The sequence below is a fragment of the Anticarsia gemmatalis genome, chromosome 8 (genome assembly GCF_050436995.1).
Source record: "Anticarsia gemmatalis isolate Benzon Research Colony breed Stoneville strain chromosome 8, ilAntGemm2 primary, whole genome shotgun sequence".
Taxonomy (NCBI): Eukaryota; Metazoa; Arthropoda; class Insecta; order Lepidoptera; family Erebidae; genus Anticarsia; species Anticarsia gemmatalis.
This window is the reverse complement of record NC_134752.1, coordinates 9,930,816-9,950,754: the sequence shown is the minus strand read 5'-3', so window position 1 is coordinate 9,950,754 and position 19,939 is coordinate 9,930,816. Positions and strand designations below refer to the sequence as shown.

At 34.0% G+C, this 19,939-nt stretch overlaps 1 protein-coding gene across 1 annotated transcript in view; it reads right to left on the bottom strand.

Annotated features, from left to right (window-relative positions):
- Nucleotides 1-117: 117 nt before the first annotated feature.
- Nucleotides 118-19,939, bottom strand: part of LOC142975030 (uncharacterized) — an 81,503-nt gene continuing 61,681 nt past the window's right edge. Inside the window, exon 4 of the mRNA XM_076117669.1 lies at nt 118-2,718. Coding sequence (XP_075973784.1) covers nt 1,811-2,710 — 900 coding nt within the window. The 5' untranslated portion in view covers nt 2,711-2,718 and the 3' untranslated portion in view covers nt 118-1,810. The remainder of the gene's footprint in view (nt 2,719-19,939) is intronic.

Below are 19,939 nucleotides of genomic sequence, written 5' to 3'. Positions count from 1 at the left end.
AACTCGCGAGACAGGTAGGGACATAACGTTATATGTCTCGCGGGACTATTGGTAATAGTCATCGTTGGTAGTGAATAATAGGTATATTTGTACGAAGGTGTAATAAAAAAAACCAAATGAATTACAAAATACTTTTTATTGTCTTACAGTTCATACAACTACCTATATTGCAAAAAGATAATTTGTGTCAACCTACTTCATCTAACTTCATACATTATTATCTAGGACATTCTAGAACATTCTGTTTTACTAGTCTATCGGACGGAACAGTTCTTAACTTAACATTTAGCTTACACTTTAACTGACGTACATTTAACTGTAGCTAAACATTACACTGGGAGTACATAAAACACATTGATTACAACATATATTAAAAGGTAGGTACTTATTTCATTATACGTGCCTATTTACAAAGTAAAAAAATCCTTAATAAATAATACAGGCATCGACTAAGTACACAAACTCATATCAATATTTACCAGACTTTATATTTCTAAAATTATCATTAAAGATAATTATTCACTAAATACAAAACTAGCAAATAAATATATTAATTAATTATGAACTATTTCCGACCGATTGTAGATTTTTTTTTGTTTATGTCACATTGCTTTGTTACTTTTTTGTTATTAACGCACTTTTAAATGCCATTTCGTTATTGCAGTCCAGCAATAAAGTTTTCCGCCATGAGCATTCTAAATCTTTGTACCTAAGTAGAAGTCTTAACTCTAAGTAAATAATTTAAAGAATAAATATTAATAAATTATTTAAATTAATGATTGTTTAGATCTAGCGCTGACTCAAAAAAATATAATTGCTTATGAAATCACTAATATAATATTATGAGCCCGAACAGTCATGAAAAGATACAAATGTTTATGTAAATACATTAACTAAGTCGCGCGACTTAGCGATTATTATAGATACTTAAAACCGAGTGTTAAAATACTCATTCGCACACAAATCCCTGATTCGAATACTAGGCTATATCCTCAGTGGGTTACAATCATACTAAATTGCGTGATTCTTTTGTTTATCTAACATCTAGTATATGAAGGAGACAGTGGTCGAGTGTTATGTTTATTACAAGTAAGCAGGTAGACATTTTAATAAACAAATGCATCCAGTTATATTTATAGTTCACCATAAGTTTTTACCTGCAATGTTAATATTCCAACACGCATGGTTTAACAAAATCAATAAATTGTCTGAAATTAATTCTACATAATACGAATACATTGTTTGTTATAAAGCTTTATTTAAGTATAAAAAGTAAGGAAGGATTTCTTAACATATTAAAATGCTTCCTCGCATTTGGTTAACTAAATTAACGTAAGTCTGAATCTGGCAAAACTAAGAGAGCTTGACTAAAATAATGAGTATGTCATTCAAAAAGTTTTAATATTAATAATTATTATAGGTAAATATGAGTTTTAGTTTACAAATAGCGTAAAATTAAATGTTTCTACACCCAAGTTCCCGTTGTAAGTACGTAAGTAGTAGATCTCACTCATAATTCGTCGAGGCTGTGTTCAATCGACTTCTTACTTGGCAAGTAATTGCAACAATTATACGTTATAGTTATTGGTCTCTCACGATTTCCTACCTTAATCGTTTAAAGGTTTCATTTACTTCGTTAAGTTTCAAAAGAAATAACTAATTAACTTTCCTTCGAGTAATTCATGTTGATTGACTTTGTTGTAAACTTTCCCTTATCTTATTTTTGTCCGCACGTTGGTCCCTCGATATTCATTAATTACAGCAGCTCGATACGAGCCAGACACTCAATCCTATCCTACATATTTGACAATTAAGGGTAGAAGTTTTGAAGAGCATCAGAGTATATGGAGTTGTAGGTATCTCTCAACACATACACGCTGTCCCCTGGCTTGCCATTGAAAACGTATTGACCTTTGAGATTTGTAATTTTCGAATTAGATGGTGCAGGTTTTGGTTTCGGTTTTGAGTATGTGGGGACATTGTATGAGGGGCGTGATGGTGGCATCATTGGCTGGCCTCCGTATCCAAATGGATCAACCTGAGGCATTTGCGGAACCTGAGGGTAAGCTGGTGCACCGCTCCATTGGTATACTCCTGTCGGCTTTCCATTAGATACAAAATCAATTGGCAGATTGATGAACGGGTCCGCTACTTGTGGTGGTACACCTGGCATCATTGGTGCCATCGGAGGGCCGAGGGTAGGTGGTTGAGAGACGTAGCCCAAACCAGGAACGAACATGTATGGTGTAGGAGGTAATCTAATGTAGAAGATGGGAGAGTTTTCGTACTGCAGAGAATTTATGTTATCATTTTGGTAAGCATCGCCATTGCCGTTTTTCTTCTTGTTCTGCTGCCGGCGTCTGGTAGGAATCGTTCTTGAGAGATCTTCTTCCTCGAAATTCTCATCGTTGACTGTGAAATTGATGTCGTCATCGTCGTCCTCAGCATAGTCTACACCGGATGATAAGAATGAAGGGTAAAACCCAAATAGATTAAGGGCCTTGTTCCTTCTGCTCGTGATCGGTGCTTCTGATGTGGTAGTAGCCTCCTTAAATTCGTCTTGTAATTTGTTTTCCCGAACTGTGGTTGGTTCCTCCGTCGGGAGTGCAGCAGCTCGCGAAGCTCGCGCTCTCCTCATTGGAGCGCCGTAGGTGTGGCACACTAGCGCCATCATTACTACCAGCACCAGCATATTGCTTGAGTTCTCCATTGCGGTTTCTGAAACAAGAAAAGGTTGAGTTGTAATAGCTTGTTCTGTATTTTCATAAATCTTTATATTTTTGGCCATCGGGTTGTGTCTGCCCTTGAGATTAATTAAGTAAAGAATAAATATGTTTTTATTGCCTATCTACAACCTTTTATAAATGTCAATGCAAAAAAATATGTGGCTTAATTTTATAGCGAAACGCATAAGTAAATTGGGACATGTCAACACTTATTACACGGTTGTTAATTCGTAACAACAGACAATATTGGCCTAGCAAAGGTAATCAAAGTATAGGCGTGGCAAGTAATAAATCTCTCTATAATTTCTTTTTGTGAATGAATTGTGAAAATAAAGTACCTATGAGGCAAAAGTAATTACTCATTTACGTTTTTAAAGTGAGCCACGGGCCGTGTTCTGTGCACGAGAATAACACATTCACACGTTACGAGTGTGTACATTGCATCAATCAAGCTTGTAAAGCAGTCATTAAAAAACAATAAATGTGCAATAAGTATCAATGCACGGAGATGGATAAGTGCTATGTACTCGTAAGGTTGCTTTTTAATTACATCTTGAACTAGGACGTGCCCCGATGCTTCTACTTCATTAATTACCAACGCCTTACCATATTATCTTTACGATGAATAAACTTAGAAACTTAAAAAAAGGATAGAAATATGGTGAGAAAATATAGAAATAAGTATATAATTTTGCACAGTCTTCCTAAATGATTGTTAGAGACTTAACAAGCTAGCTAGAAAATTGGCAATAAAACGGTTTATTGGTTTATTGTTTCCAAATTGTGAAATAAAAGCGACAAAATTAACAACAATAAAAATCTATTTTTGTTAAACAAACACGGACGGCTTTCTAAATTGCCAACGTAATGTTCTTTGTCATCGTAAATAGTGTAAAATGCATAAAAATATAATGTTTATTAGTACCTTTGCGGTAATTTGCCGGGAGTTTTAATTTTTTATGACTGACTAGTCATAAGTCCATCAGTATATACGAACAGGATACGTGGGTAAAATGAAAAAAAGGATGGCAACACTCATGTTACTGGTAGCGCCAGCGAGGCCCAAGGACGTTTCTTCACCCTACGCCACTTATATCCAGTAATCTATTTCAATTTTAACGTTTACTTAAGACTGACGCAAATTAAATTGGACGTTCCGTGGATTATAAAATGATACAAAGAAGAACAAGTAAATCTATTCGTTAAAGGTATGTTCAACGGGTAATATAATAGAAATAATCATTTTATTATTTTTCGTAACATACTCTTCGTAGTCTAAAGGAGAAAATGATTGCTTTAGGAGAGTATTAACTTGACAAGCTTTGATTTAAAATATGGGTTTATTAGTTGGAGTAATTGTTGATAGGTCTGATACAAATAATTAGTGTAAACTGTTCAATCTACGCTCGTAAGACGTAACATTTAACAATTAAATCTTTTACCAATACAAAAGGACTCTATATCAGACTCTATACAGCGCTGTACTTCCCTTAAGTCCATAGAACAAGATTATTCACCGTCTTAATTGTATTCCATAGCTCCGATAAATCATAAATAGAAATATATAGGTACATCTCAATTCTCATACATACGCGTGAGCCTTGCTACACACATCATATTATTCAGTTCGGCATCAATCTCTCCAGCCGGGTGGCAAAACCGAATTGGTATGTGTTCATATTCGGGAAAAATGCCGCTGGATATCGCCGCGCCTTCCAGTCAGTTTTGTTGTTCGATAAATGCCGCCGAACTGAACGTGTAGCCTAACATGACAAGTTCAGTAAGTAAAAAACCGTAGCTACTTATTGGAGATTTCTAGAGCTGAAAATGTCATGTCTTCTACCTATCATTACCTATAAGTTGGTCAGTGTATCTATGTATTATTTGACTAAACTACTCATGAAGAAAAAAACTGACACTTGCATGTAAAACGAAAGTGGGAACATTAAAATACAATTTAGGTAATACGCGTTAACAATGTGAGAAATGAAAGCGCTATTTTCGACTAATACACTGTTACATTATTATGTTCTCGGCTCATTACAACGTAATGTTATTTTATTTCGATTTCGCTTAAGGCAACTGAAAAAAATTAAATGTCTAGTCTTGTAATTGGTTCTAGTAGAATCTAAAGCTTGCCCGACAATAATGAAAAAAGAACTTTAAAATTAATAGAGACGGCCAGGTTTTTATGAAGCGATGATTTCCTAACATTTCATTACTTTCGTTTTCATCAATCGTGTACGTACTTAACAAAATTACCCGCGGTACTGTAATTAGCTTCCATTTAAAGGTTATTTAATTTTAATATAAATGTGTATTTCCTTCGAATCATCATTAAGGGGCTCTAGCACTGAGGTGAACGTTGTACACCAATTTGTAGAACAAGAATAAACCGGCAATAAAATTATAATACACTGTTATTCTTGTTAAATTAAGTAACGTTATGTCAGAATGATTTGAGCATTGGCTTAACGGTCGCCGCACACTAGCCGACACCATGTTTACGTTAAGAGAATTCACGACAACCATAACGTAACTATGTATTAGTGTCGTGTTAGCGGAGTAATTTTATGTGTTAATTGCATTTATGTCCATTATGGAGTTTAGATACAAATTATAGATCGTTTTATAAACACATAGGTTATCATTTTATTGCTAACTTATAATTTGTACTCCTTAGTACTTGTATAATGTAAGTTCATTTTGTATCATCTATAAATAGTTAAGATAGTTGGATACTCACACACAGAACGATAATAATTAGGAATTTAATATTTGTAATTGAGATATAGCGTCTATTAAGCGTAGGGTAGGGTGCTTATAGTAATTGTCGTAATACAGACAGCGGCTAATAAAGTAATTTATTAAATTCTTGAATATTTATAGGAAGGATAATATGAAATGTTAGACAACTAATTTCCTGTTATCTCGTACGTGCCGCGGGAATTCTTCTCACCTTCGACACGTAATAATTGCTATTTGCTAATACCAGGATTCTACCATGTTTATCGAACGCCCCCTGCAAATCGCCAGTGTAAAGGTCCTCTTACACTTCTTTCGATTCTACAGTTTATATTTCTAATGCGACCGCTTATCCAATAGTTAAAGGAGATGATATTAAACTATAATAAAATACGGCACAAAAAATAATAAGCAGTCTTTAATCCTACTATTTTATTAGGTGTCGTTAAATTTAGATACAGAATTAAATAAGTTTTTGTTCGATCAATTGCTGTACAGCTATTTTTTATTGATTTTTTACGTTTCCTTGATAGGTTTCGGTTCTTTTGACGTACACTCATTTGTTTTGGTTTGCTTGCCAATTATAATTGGTAGAGCAATTTCCCATGGACGTTAAGAGTAGTAGAAATATCAACATTGTAATAATTCAACTATTGATGTATATTTAAAGATGATTTTGTGACTTGGATAGTACTATTTCGCCGCCCGATTCTATGTAAAGGTGGCTAATATTAATAACTGTCACAAATTTTATGTACTTACCTCATTCGGAAGGAGACCCGTCCTTTACCCAGCGGTGGGACAGTAACAATACGAAGGAATAGGTGTCATTTAATTTTCTCTTTATTTTTTACTACCATAAATAAGACTACCTACATGGAAGATTTCGTTACAGTACCTAAGTACCGAAGTATTTTATTTAATAACGAGTTGCAAAAGCCTTTAGCACTTTCATAATGCATAATAATACGTGTATCGGTTACAGTTGCCAAGTTAAACACCTTTATTATATTCTGTTATATTTTTTGTGTCAACTTCGTAGAACTAATTAAGTCGATACTTTGAGATAAGCAAAGGACAATAACATCTAGTGTTTTTTCCTTCGTTCAATGATCCTGTGAAGATCGATGTAAATGTCAATGTTTTAATCAATTTCATCAATTACTCGGATATAGTTGTAGATACGAATGTTAATGGCAGCAGGTGGCTTTGTTTTTTGTACTGCAATATTTATTAAGTAGCTCTAACAGGCTAACAGCTAATTAATTTGCTTGTATAAAACTGACAGCACGGGTGATAAAAAAATGCAGTGAGTTGCTAATTCCGATTGCAAAGAGATGTTTCTAGACATTTATTCGGGTATAAAATATGAAAACAATTGTTTTCCTTAGTTCAAAAAGAAACAAACATCATGAAACAAAATAGTCGATAATTTATCATCGAAAGCTTCAGTTATTTTCACCACACGAGGTCGTAAATCTTTCCCGTAACGCGGTGGTCTCCGGTATTGTCAACGTCAACGAATTACCCCATAATGTGGGTAATTTGAGGCCCTCGCCGGTGAAAGTTGTATAAATCGGTACAAAGAAAACATGCATCGCAAATTCCTGCGTTAATCTCGTCAATTTGTGATGCAAATATTAAAGCTTATAACGGAATTAAAGGATAACAAGTTATTATGTATTCATAATTGTCTGGTTGTTAGATACTTGATAAGGAATAGTTAATTTTATCATATTACTATCATTTTATAGCGGGTTGCCTGCGGCTTGTGTAAAGTGTTGAAGTATTATAAAGTACGACATAATGACCTAAAGCGAGCATTACTGTCAACTTCTTCTGAGGAGCTACTTAGATAAGCCGGCGCGGCTTGTAAGTACATAGTTAGGCAGTACCTACTGCTGGGTATAAAACTACTATCATACGCCATAGAGCGTAGTGGAATTAGTTTAAATCGTCGCATTTGATTGCGATCGGCTTTGTTTATAATAAAAAAATTGTATGCTAAAAGTTGGTCTTGTAAAGGCTCAGCTCCTATTTTCTATTAAATTTAGAAACAAGTTTTTCCGATTGCATCTTTATCATCGGATAAGGCTGAACGGTTAAAGTAAATAAGGATGGAGTAGACACTCACTAATTAAATATTTAGTACCTTGATGTGAGCCATGTCCGCGACAGTAAACTTGTGATTTTATTCCGTTCTAGTGTCATGGGTCTTTGAATTCCAACTGATTACTGTTCATTTATTTATTGAGTACTGTTAAATAAATTCAGGTTTTCTTACAACTTATTGCTCACGCATATAATAAAGTTTAGAAAGCCGTTAGGTCTAAATGCTGTGTTAACGAAGTTCAACATGTGACAAATGCAAACTGTCCAGCAAATTAAATTATAGTCAGACAATGTAAATGGCTAAAGTCATATTGTTAGATTTATGCGTAAGAAACTTTGAATAACTGCATTTAGGGAAAACATCGTTTCAATTATTTTTCTAGTGGTCTCTAAATATGTGTCACATATAGCAATTGGAACTTCAGTTCTGAGAAAATGTGATAATGTTCAAGAGTAATTCTACTAAGACTAAAAGAAGACTAGATCAAAATATTTTGAAAACACTTTTTGTCGTGGCGCTTATCTGACACGCCTAATTTGACGTATGAGCATGACAAGTTGTTCGCTCATAGCATTAAATAACGAACACAGAGATCACTGACTTATGATTGGCACTTCTAGAAGATTAAAGTAATGGTTAGTCGTCATTTAATGAAGTAAACATGTAATCGTATCGGATTTAACACGACGATGACAAAAACTTGTCGAACAAGTGACGCCCACTGTTTCATACTCATTAGCGATATATAGCTTAATGTTAAGCCGAAAACACGAGCAAAAAACTACAAGCACATTATATTAAGTTAAATATAGTACAGTGCTGTACTTACTTTTTTGTATAACGGATATAATTACCTCAGTTATGTTGTTGTTGACCGCAAATTAAGGAAATCAATGTAGGTAGGACGACGTATTGAAAATAAGAGGAATTCGTTAAAAATATATTATTTACATCTGTAATTAGAGGTGTCCGCTTACTTCTCAAAATTTTGGTAATTTATTGTAAGATGTTTTTAACGAACATGTTTATGCTTTTACGTGATTCCCGTTGCTTGTAAACATGAGTGTGAAATACAGGTAATTGTTTGACGGACGAACATTGAACATGCAAAATAAAGAAGTTATCGTAATTGCTCTTTTACTTTGCCGCCGCAATCACAGTGAAAAGGAAATTTGTCTTACTTAAACTTATTTATTTCATTTTGGTTTCACCGAAGGAAACAGAAGGCAACAATTTCATAAATCCAGAGTTATTAATTTTCATCAACCGATTTGCGAACATATACCTACTATTCGTATTATAACTATAGTTACTTCTATATGCTCCTAAAGAGAGAGAGATCTAAATATCTTATCTGTACGGGTTTTCTTTTCTGGTATAAGTTCTATAAATATTTTAGACAACAATCTTATGTATTAAGAAATTTCTAGAAAAAGACGGTAGGTTATTTGTAATCGTCTTCTTACAATTAAGTACTAGACTTAGGTATGGCTTGGACTCCACGTGATTCGATTATTTTTCGTTTTGATCCTTTCGTTTAAAACTTTATATTCCTTGAATATCTAATGTCTAGTAGAGAAAAGACTAGTTGATAACAATATTAAACTTCAAACACAATCGTTCAGATATAACGACGCGGAGATTTGTCAAGTGGGACAGACCCATTTGCGTTTTCTAATGCGATCTTAAGAACAAAGAACAACGAGAAACAGTTTTGTTGATTTACATCTACGTATTTTTACCTAACAGTGTACAATTGTACACACATATCCAAGGATTGTAAGGAAATTGTAAAAGCTATCCTGCCTGCTTTGCTGATCGTATCTAAAAGAATTGGGATGCAAATTGGCTATGTAAAGAGTCATATTTCATAAGCGTTTTGTTATGGGTTTTGTATTTAAGTGCTACCCACGTGCACGAGCAATTTAAATACATTTTAAGATATGATCAATCAGCAACAATTAATTTATAACAAAGAAAGAAGCTTAGGCATTTATTAAAGATGATTATAACAATAAATCTTTGCGTGATTGCCCAGAATATACCGTTGTATCCATAACATAAGGAAAATAACTCATATTTTATGCTAAATTTCTGGTTAAAACCGCAATAAAAGGGTACACTTATGCGATTTGCTTGTAAATATTAGTCACGCACAAAATAAAGCTGGCAACAAAACCAATATTAGACGATGAAATCATGACAAAGTACTTAAAGTCTTTTATGACCAATTACAAACGGCATTTTAGTGAGAAATCATAATATTGTCTTAAAAGGTTCCTAGAACAAAACTGAGCTCATGTGTCGTGGAGAAATAAAAACTTTCCATCGAAGTCATATGATTTTCCAAGGTACGAAAGATTTACTCAAACATTCACTTTTAAATGATAATAAACAAATAGTTTAAAATAATATAGTACTGTCATTATAAATACGAGATCTACAGTAGCTAATGAATGTGCTTCTAAGCTTAATAGAAATCCCATGCAAAATCTAAATAACGTGCTAAGCGCTAAGTTCACAATAGTTCAAGTCTTCCAAGATAAGCTTAACACAATAGTGGGATAACGTTCTCGTTTAATCTGATTTCAACGCATTACTTCAGTCATAAATATGCGAGTGTTCCTGCTACCAGCACAATTATATGCAAATAGCGCAATTAAGCTGCATGTGTAATCACCTAATTAGCAAACAATTACGACAATGCTGTTTTATGTGACAAAGTGTTTTGACTCTGACATCTTTCTTCGCTCGCTGACGGGCTAATGAGAGAATTGTGGTACAATTGAGATAATTTTATGATATCCTCGCTGCATCTTTAGGAGGTAAGGTACATATATATGACCTATACAAGGATGTGCTGAAATATAACAATAAAGTGAGATAAACTTTTACTACATTTTAGGTGCTGATTAGTGCCGATTTTAACATAAGTTGTTGTATAAAGTATTGGTCTAATATATAATAATATCCTCTGATTTTGTGTATGTAAAAGATTTTTAGAGGTTTGATTATTACCAAGGGACTATACACATGGAGTTTGCATTGGCTAATGATGCGTAATAAAGATTTTTTCGTGACCTGGCGTTTCAGAAATTTTCATTAACGTCAAGCAAGATAACCACTTTTCAAAAGTGGCATATAGAGAAGCTCGATTCTCTACTACTACGGACTACCGACAACGGGCTAGCTATCGAGAAACGTTGTGTGACAATCGGTTCTGCACCTCTAGCGGGCGTCGAAGAAACTATTTTTGCAGTACATTTTAAACTAGCTGACCCGCGCAACTTCGCTTGCGTCACATAAGAGAGAATGGGTCAGAATTTTCCATGTTTTTGTAACACTTCTACTGTTACTCTGCTCATATTGGTCGTAGCGTGATGATATAAAATATGCTTTTTTTTCACGAAAAATATTCTCAAAATTATTTATATCTCTTAGTATGACGAAGTCGCGCTAAGGCATATCCGCCATTAAAACAGTTGCCATGACAACGGAATTTTGTTAATTCAATGTCATTAAAATATTGATTTTTCGCAACTTTGTTGAATTTTCTGAATTTTCCGGGAAATGCGTCATTTTCCCGGGATAAAAAGTAGCCTATGTCCTTTCTCGGGTATCAAAATATCTCCATACCATATTTCATGCAAATTGGTTCAGTAGTTTAGACGTGATTGAGTAGCAGACAGACAGACAGAGTTACTTTCGCATTTATAATATTAGTATGGATGTCAAACTTGCATACCGTATATTTCAATACCTATTTTCCTCCTTCAAGTATACATTCACCTTTATTTTACGTGTGTTTCTACGAATGTAAGGAAGGCATGGAATGACGATTATTTAATAGCAGAAGTAAGTTGCGTGCGGTAAAACGTATTTGTTTAGTAGAGGATACATTCGTGAAAACAATTAACCAACTATGAATTGTGGCTTAATTGCTATTTGTTAACAGTAATGATTTAGTTTCGAATCAAATATTTTAAGTATTTACATAGAAATATACATACGTACGGTAAAGAAAAACACCATCTTGGGAATGATATCACTAGATCTTCTATTAGTTTTAGAACTCTAGGATGTTAAGGATGTTATGGATGTTTAAAAAGAAAATTTAATTCCGGGAAGCCTAATCGTGGTATCTAAAGATATAAGCGTTAAACTACGTACTATGATAAGCGTTAAACGTAAAACTCGTCATAGAACTATAAAGGCATGATTGTCGTTAAGATGATCGTTTGGTCGCGCCGCTTCCGTGCGACGAGTGTCAAAGGTTCTATCTCTGCTTACACTGAATATTATTATTATGACAGTTAAGATTTCCGATATAAGCACTTATCCGCTTCAGCCTGCTGCAGCTGTAGCAAAGACTACGGTAGTGGTAAAGTTCACACCAAAGCGGATTCCGCCCAACGATACCGCTTACCTAGGCACTAGTCTACTAGTCACGGAACTTTCGCTACCAAAAGCGTCCAGCGGGTGACGCTCAGGTCTGAAATAGTCGTTATAATTAGATTTGTAGCGCGTTTCTCTACAGTACTGTCGAGTATCGAAAGTTTGACGTTTAAAGTGTACTGCCAAAATAGTTCCAACGACGCCCGTTAGAGGCGCTGATCAGATTTTCATACAAAACTTCTCAATAGCTAGGCGGTAGTCGATACTCGATAATTGTACAGAATCGCGCTACAGATTTTTTTGACGCGTACCTAATCTAAATCTAGCAATTACTATATATTTATAATTAGTACTATTAGTGTACTCTCGTCACCAGCCATGAATTGTATGGTTATAAAGTTTGCGACAAAAGATTCAATATTAGTGCGAGAATTTCTCTTGAATAGAATGAAGAAATATTTAATCCAACCTGCACGTTCTATATTGGGTTAAAAATGTATCTCATTTTAATAGTAACCATTTTGCAATATAAGTTTCATAGCTCGTTTATCAATATTACGAATGCGAGTTCGTAAATAGAACTCTTGTGATAAATGGGATTGAGTCTAAAGAGGGTTGGTTCGCAGCGTGCTCGCATAAATACTTGTTAATGTTATAAATAGCGTGCTTGAATATAAAGTAATATGTTATATATAAAACTGATCGCGTTCCTTTATTCATAATATTGATATTATTCAAATTGCCTTTTGAATACTTCGTATAAATTAATTGACTTAAAAAATTTACGCCGGATTACACGCATATTTTTATAGATAAACACTGATACATCGTGTAGAATCGCGAGTTTGTACACTCATTGGGACTTTCAAAATGCAGATCCTTTTTGTTTTATAATTTATATGCAATCAACACCTTCAAAACACTGTGTTCCCGGTTGACGACAGGTTGTTGTCCCGTTGAGGTATCGCTCGACTATATATTTTTTGTATTTATAGTGCATAGTTACAACGTGCGGTATTCGACTTGCGGTAAAGTTGTAAGTAAACCTGGGAACATTGAGCCCCTCTAATCTACAATTTATCAAACCGTACAGTGTATAATAAACAGCTTGAGGCGAGCAAATGAGCCACGGGATATCATAGTTCTGATCATAGTATGATAAAATACCTCGTGTTTGATCATTGAAAACTAGTCGGTCTACTTCAAATTGCAGATTATGTTCTTATAAGCAAACGTGTAGTAGGCCTGCTAACTTATGATTAGTTTTAATTATTATCATCGTAAAGCTATCGATTAAGATTAAGAGCTACTGTGTAAATCTATTGGAAGTATAAATTATATTGCCGTGTTGTCGCTTTTCCCTTTTAATGCCTACTTAAACGACTCTTATCTGCTTAAATGGATTATTAATAAGCATGCGACGAGTTGAGTTATTCGATACATTAGACAAATTTCATATCGTATCGGTGCCCATTCACTTTTATATATTCTGAGAGAAATACAGGTAGAATCGGCTAAAAGTGACTTCAGGTCAAAAGAGCTCACAAACTTGATAAGGATGTTGTATCGACATTTTTGCTGCTGTACTTTAATATAAGGTACAGCAGGTTAAGTAGAGGATTCGAAATCTTTCCCCCTGGTCAATTCCTGCAGTGCAATATTGGGGTAATTTACTTTAATTTGGTAGCTAAAAATGTGTATACAGTTTCTAGAATGGACAGAATGGCAGTCACTGTTTGTAAATACAAGTCCAGTAATCCCGTTAGAAAATATACCAACAAAATATAACAGGCAGGCTCATCAAAGTTGGTGAATAAATAACAGTTGCGATGTAAACACACGCAGGAAATGCATTCTGCACGACAACAGGTAGCAAGTAAGCAATAACACGTTTCTAGTACTGGGTATATACCACTATATACTACTGTTGATGCGACGTATCCCATTTGTACTAATGACTCTAAGTACGTGTTAATGGTGTCTGTCTGTCTGTATGTATGTATGTTTGATACATCGAACCGCAGCTGGGCTGATTACAATTGCGTATTTTGTTAATGATTCTTGTATTCGTGACGGAACTGATTGATCTGCAGGGCCTTGTAAGGCGTTTTGAAAATTAGATGCGAAGCAGCAAAATACAGTGGAGTATTTTAAAAGTAATAGTTACTTCTGAAAGTGTTAATGCTTCAACTCAGGACCTGTATTTTATTATCAATCCCTAAACTAGGTTACATGTTCTACAATTACTTAATCTTCCATCAATTTGAGAATAAGACCAAAAATACTAACAACCTCATATAATCCGAATTTATTACACAATCTAAATTCTATCGACAGTGTAGGAATTTAGCGATTTCCAATTTAACATTATGACTAACAAGATCATCGTATTACTTGTATTAACATTTAAATTAATTCTAATCTAAACAAATGGACGTATGAGTCATCTTGAGGGCTTTCTACTACATCTCTCATCTTATCCACTTTATAGTTAGTGTAAATTTAGAAATCCTTATGTATTTACCTATAGATATGTATTGATATGCTGAACCGGCTAGTTTACATAGTATCTTTAACATGCACATGGCAGATTTTAAGTCCTTACACTTTTGATATTGAGAAAGTACCCAATTGTTCATTGGCCCTTTTTAATAACTTACAAGTTTCGTACTCTTCTTTACAAAAAGTCGATTTATTCATTCGTATTATATTCCTAAATCTTCTTTAACAACCAATGACATTTAAACGTTTTTCATAATCTCCCATTCATTATTTGTCAAAACACAGATAGTATAAACATCAGACATCTCTATCAATACCAATAAGTCTCAAGTTTCCATCAATAGCAAAATCACCGTTTCAAAAATACTCGTACATCTTGACAAACTAAAGTACCGTACAGGCTGAAGTCTGATGAGGTCCACCACTAAACCAGCCTGATTTACCCACTTGCTACCGAGCACGGATTTATTCACCTGATATTATTCTACAACGGTCGGCTTGACGTGATATTGTGGTTGTTAGCGTTACCGCTCAGTGGCGACCAGAGCGATTTATTAGAAGGTTTTATTTGTTGAGCATGGTGGTAAATACACTAACCCCAATTGCTTTACGGAAGACGAATGAGTTGTTACACTAAATTTCGTATTTGCAGGGCATGGATCGATTGCAGACATTAAACAATTTAAGGCTATGGGTCCGTAAAGACAAATGAGGCAGTTTCAGTAAATACCCTAATATTTAAATATTTTCGAATCTTGACGATTTTGTTTTCGTAATTTTAATTTGGTAAAAGACTTGCTGCATAAGTAGAGCTACATTCGATTGGTCATTTTAACTAGAAAAACAATGCGGGAATAACATTAAAACAACATCCTGGCTGGAAAGAATAAATTAAAGTAAGTTACGCATCCTCACATGCCCCGTAGAAAATAAGTTCACATCTTAAAATAAATACGGAGATAATTTTATGAGCTCATATCCTAGTGTAAAATAATTCAAACTTAAAGAAAACCTATTTTAATTATCTGCAACCAAAACAAAAATAATACGAGCGTGCAAAATAATAATAAATCATGTAAGTGTAAGTGAGAAGAAAATGAACACTGCTCTAAGTGTTTTTATTTACGAAAGAAAATCCAATATAGACGTTGAAAAAGATGGTTATTTTTGGAAAAGTATAATTAAGTTTATGTTCACATTAAAAGATTATTTTTAAATCCCCCAAGACCCCTGGACTCTATAATTGTGTGGGTATTCTTTGAAACGCCCGATTTAAAACCTGTCGATTTTAGTATGCAAAGAGTGTTATGGGCTATTCTTCTAACGTCAATAATATAAAGATCCCAGAAAATCTCTTCCTATAGAGTAGATTTGTGTGATGAACACGTATGTATTTATAAGTATTTGAAAGTAAGAGATGATTTTATGATACATTTTTTCCGATCACGTGGGCAGTGTTTGAAAATTAAAAATTAACTGTTTCTTTTTCAATTTGAAGACTATGAATAAAGAATCCTAAGTTCTACCTTGGGAGGCCTTTGCCCTGCAGTGGGACAATATGCGCTGATAATAAATAATAAGTTCTACCTTGCTAACGTAGTAAATACTGACACGGAAAAGTAAATAACGACTATGAGATATAACAAAAAACATGCCTTGCCTTGGGGGGATGAAATAAAACAGTAGAATATTTATTATTAAACTTGCAAGCGTTAAAGCACCACTGTTTCGAAATTTCTAGGATTATATAATTGAATATATTGAAAATAAAATTTATGGCTACATGCAATGAACAAACCAATATAGCTGCATGTTTGAACAATTTTAGCAACACGATAATAGCTTAATTGCTAATAAATCTTTGCTAATTTCCTCACATTTTCTTAGAAGAACTCGCTCGGTTCAAAACTTTAAAATATTAGTAGATTAATTCTACTTTGCTTGAAAATTTACTTTTACTTTTTTATAACACACACGTAAACAAATTGTAATTGGCATTGATAGCCGTCACCGGTAGCTCTTAGTAGCATCTTGGGAGCAAGAATACCAGTTCAGTGTCTTTGGATTCCATGAAAATCGCTTCTCTCATGAATAACCGCTACCTAAACTCAAGGTTATCGTAGTAGGCTAGTGGCTACATTCCTCCTAAACCACTTTACGTACTCTCAACAGTTTCTGCTAAAACCCCTACCATGGACTCTCAGGTGTTCGAACTCGATTAACAACGTCGTATATTTAAAACGGATGAACGTTATAATGTGTTTGCTGAGAATAAACCTGGTTTATGTCAAGGCGTAGATTGTATGAACATAAACAAGAGGTAGAAGCGATAAACGCATGAAGATTTGATTTAGATTATTCCGTTCCTTTGATGTTTGCAATAAATTTAGTACGGACTAGGTGTTTGCACCGAGTCTTTATATAGTTAAATAAATTAGTGGTGAGTTGTATTCATAAATTTTAATAATCAGATGCACTACTTCAAACATTGCTGTAACGCCTTCGACCTAGACGATAAAACATTAATATTGTGGCCGCTAAAACAATATGACTGCGACCATAAAGCGTTACACGCTTGTCTTATTATTAGGATTTTTGTCATAAGACAGCTGTTTTGGAACGAATGTCATAAATATACATATTATAAAATCATCATATTTTTAATAAATAAATGACATTTTTATATTATTTGATTATACCCGGAATTAGAAGTTGTCACCTCGGGCATTCACACGACAGCGTATATTTTATATGTATCTTATATTTATGTTTAAATCGCATCAAATAAATTCAAATGATTCTGTTATTATGGGTGCGGTGAATTTTAATTGCGCGATTTTGTGAAATTCTTGCTAAGTGACGTAATAAGTATGGATAACTGTAACTAATAATCTAACAAGATCTCAACTTTATTGTATAATAAACGTCTCAGTTGTGACTAATATTTTAGAACATTTCATAGAACGAAATGTTTGTTTTAATAATTACTAGACGGTGCGAAGAAATAGGAACCCCCTGAATTTTAGATATTTATCTGATTATTTACTAAGTAGATATCGCACGAACTATTTTCTTGGGCAAAATTTAAAATATCAACATGGCCCGGTAACCGATAGTTACTGTAGAAAATTGCTCTACTCGAAATAATTTCCCATATTTTAGAATAGTTAGTTATTGAGAAAAGTTTAACAACTAAGAAGAATAGATGTTGAGCAATGTTTAGAATTTCTCGAAAAATAGTATAAACTCTTAGTAGGGGTATAAAGATTGGTAGCACGGTGGCAACATGATTATTTCCTTCGGCAGTTGTCAGCTCACACAATGTATGGAGATGTGCCGGCTATCGCAGCCCGGGAGCTGTTATTATACTTAGTGCCAGCTCCTATTAAATAAACCTAGGCTACTTGTGTTATTATTAGAATTATGTTGTAATATTTTTGATAAAATATCGATGTAAGATTGGGATTACGAACAAAATCTTAACTTTATGGTATGAAGCGTGACAGTTACTGGCATACCTCCATACTGGACGAAGTTAAAGAGTGATATTATTCGCCAGCAAGGAAATATTAATCAGTGTACAGTCAGCTTGACTTAGGTCGATAGAATATTCTTTCAATAATGAAAGTTTTTTTAAGTACACACTTAAAACGAGACTAAAAATGAAATAGTTATTTAACAAGCTCGTTTTATGATTTGAAAACTAATGCACAAGCTCTTCCATTTTAGAAAAGAAATAAAATCCTTTTTGATTATAAAGGAAGTGCTTTTTAATGGGAATCGCAGCTCTTCATTTAAAAGCTGTGTTATTTGCAATTAGTGCAGAAATCACAAGTCATTTCTCGTAGGAAATATAAAACTAAACGCAGCATCTCTGGATTTCCAGGTAATGTTAGGTAATATAATAGACATTAAATTATACTTACTTAATATATTATATAAAAAATATGGACATCCACATGCAATAAAAAATATTGTCTTTCAACAGCCTACTTATACAATATGTTAAATGATTCGGTGTCATAAAAATATGGCACGATTCTCTACAACTATCATTCTATCGACTTCCGACAATCATCAGCTATTAGAGAGATTTGGTACGAAAATTTGATCAGCGCCTCTAACGAGAGTCGTCGGAACTATTTTGGTAGTATATTTTAGAAATCAAACTTTCGATACTCAACAGTGCCGACTGTAGAGAATCGCGCTACAAGTGCTTATTTTTAAATCATGATAAGGATAAAAAAAGTATACGTAACTACTTAATTATCGAGTTAATTCAAATGATTGCAGACAGAATCGTTCCCATGTCATCCTATGTATAGATTCCGCCAACTGATTCACATTTCTTGTACTTACTTAATTTAAATCCTTCACACATTTACGATGTTTCATAGTTCAATGGAAGCATTAATAACGTTAGATCACATCGTGACGGGACTACTCATCATTTGCCAACACCACGGCTCTGAAGCGACGTTCTCATACATTACACTCTTTGATGCTTCCCTCATAAATAAGCAATGTGATCTTTCCTTTAAGTATAAGTAATACTAAAAATAGCTCAGGGACTTTGTAGGTACAAGTTTTCGAACATTATTACCCGATATCAGTGAGCACTCGGAACAGAATGTACAATTTAATGTGCGTATGTTCTCAAGCCATACGATACTGCCATAATTTTGTTTTACTACGGCAAGTACTAAAATCGACATCTAGATTTTATCTTTTAAGTTATACCTGAGTTTTAATTTGTAATCTGTAAAACGGAATTACTGAAACTAAAAATAGAGAGGATTTGTGGCGTGGAGAATGGGAAAACGTTGTTTTATTCTTTTTATGGTTGGCTGGTGTAGCGAAAGCAAAATGCTATGAAATTAGTAATCCTTAGTTCGGCTGGATGCTAGACCGCATTTTCTAAATGAGTTACTAAGGTAATTGGACAATCGATTGGCGTTGGTTACGATAGTTACCCTTCTGATTTGGGAGATTTGCTATTTTTAATTTACTTCAATTGGACTTAGAGTGGCTTCTTTAACATTCAGTTATTTGTACGAAATCGACGGTTTCTGTAACATCACCCATCAATGCGAACCCAAATGTAATAAAATATGAAATGTAAGATTATAATCGGCGAATATACAATGTATTAATGAAGCAATTACACGAATGATTTATAGATACGTCCTTACAATGTTAATATAACTTTGTAAAAAATCTACCAATTCACATAAAAACGACAGCTGTACAAAATCACACGCCACATTATTCCTGCTTGTCGCCTTCGAAAGTAGCGTTAATAGAAGCCAAGCTAGTGTAGCATCAATAAATTACTTTAACCTTGCAAATAAAAGCAGCAGCCTGATAGATTTTCCGCTGTCACCCTAAGTACTAAGTATTAGTAGTGTTTTGTGAGTCAGGTAGACACAATCTGGCGCCCGCTAATGGCCCGGTATGC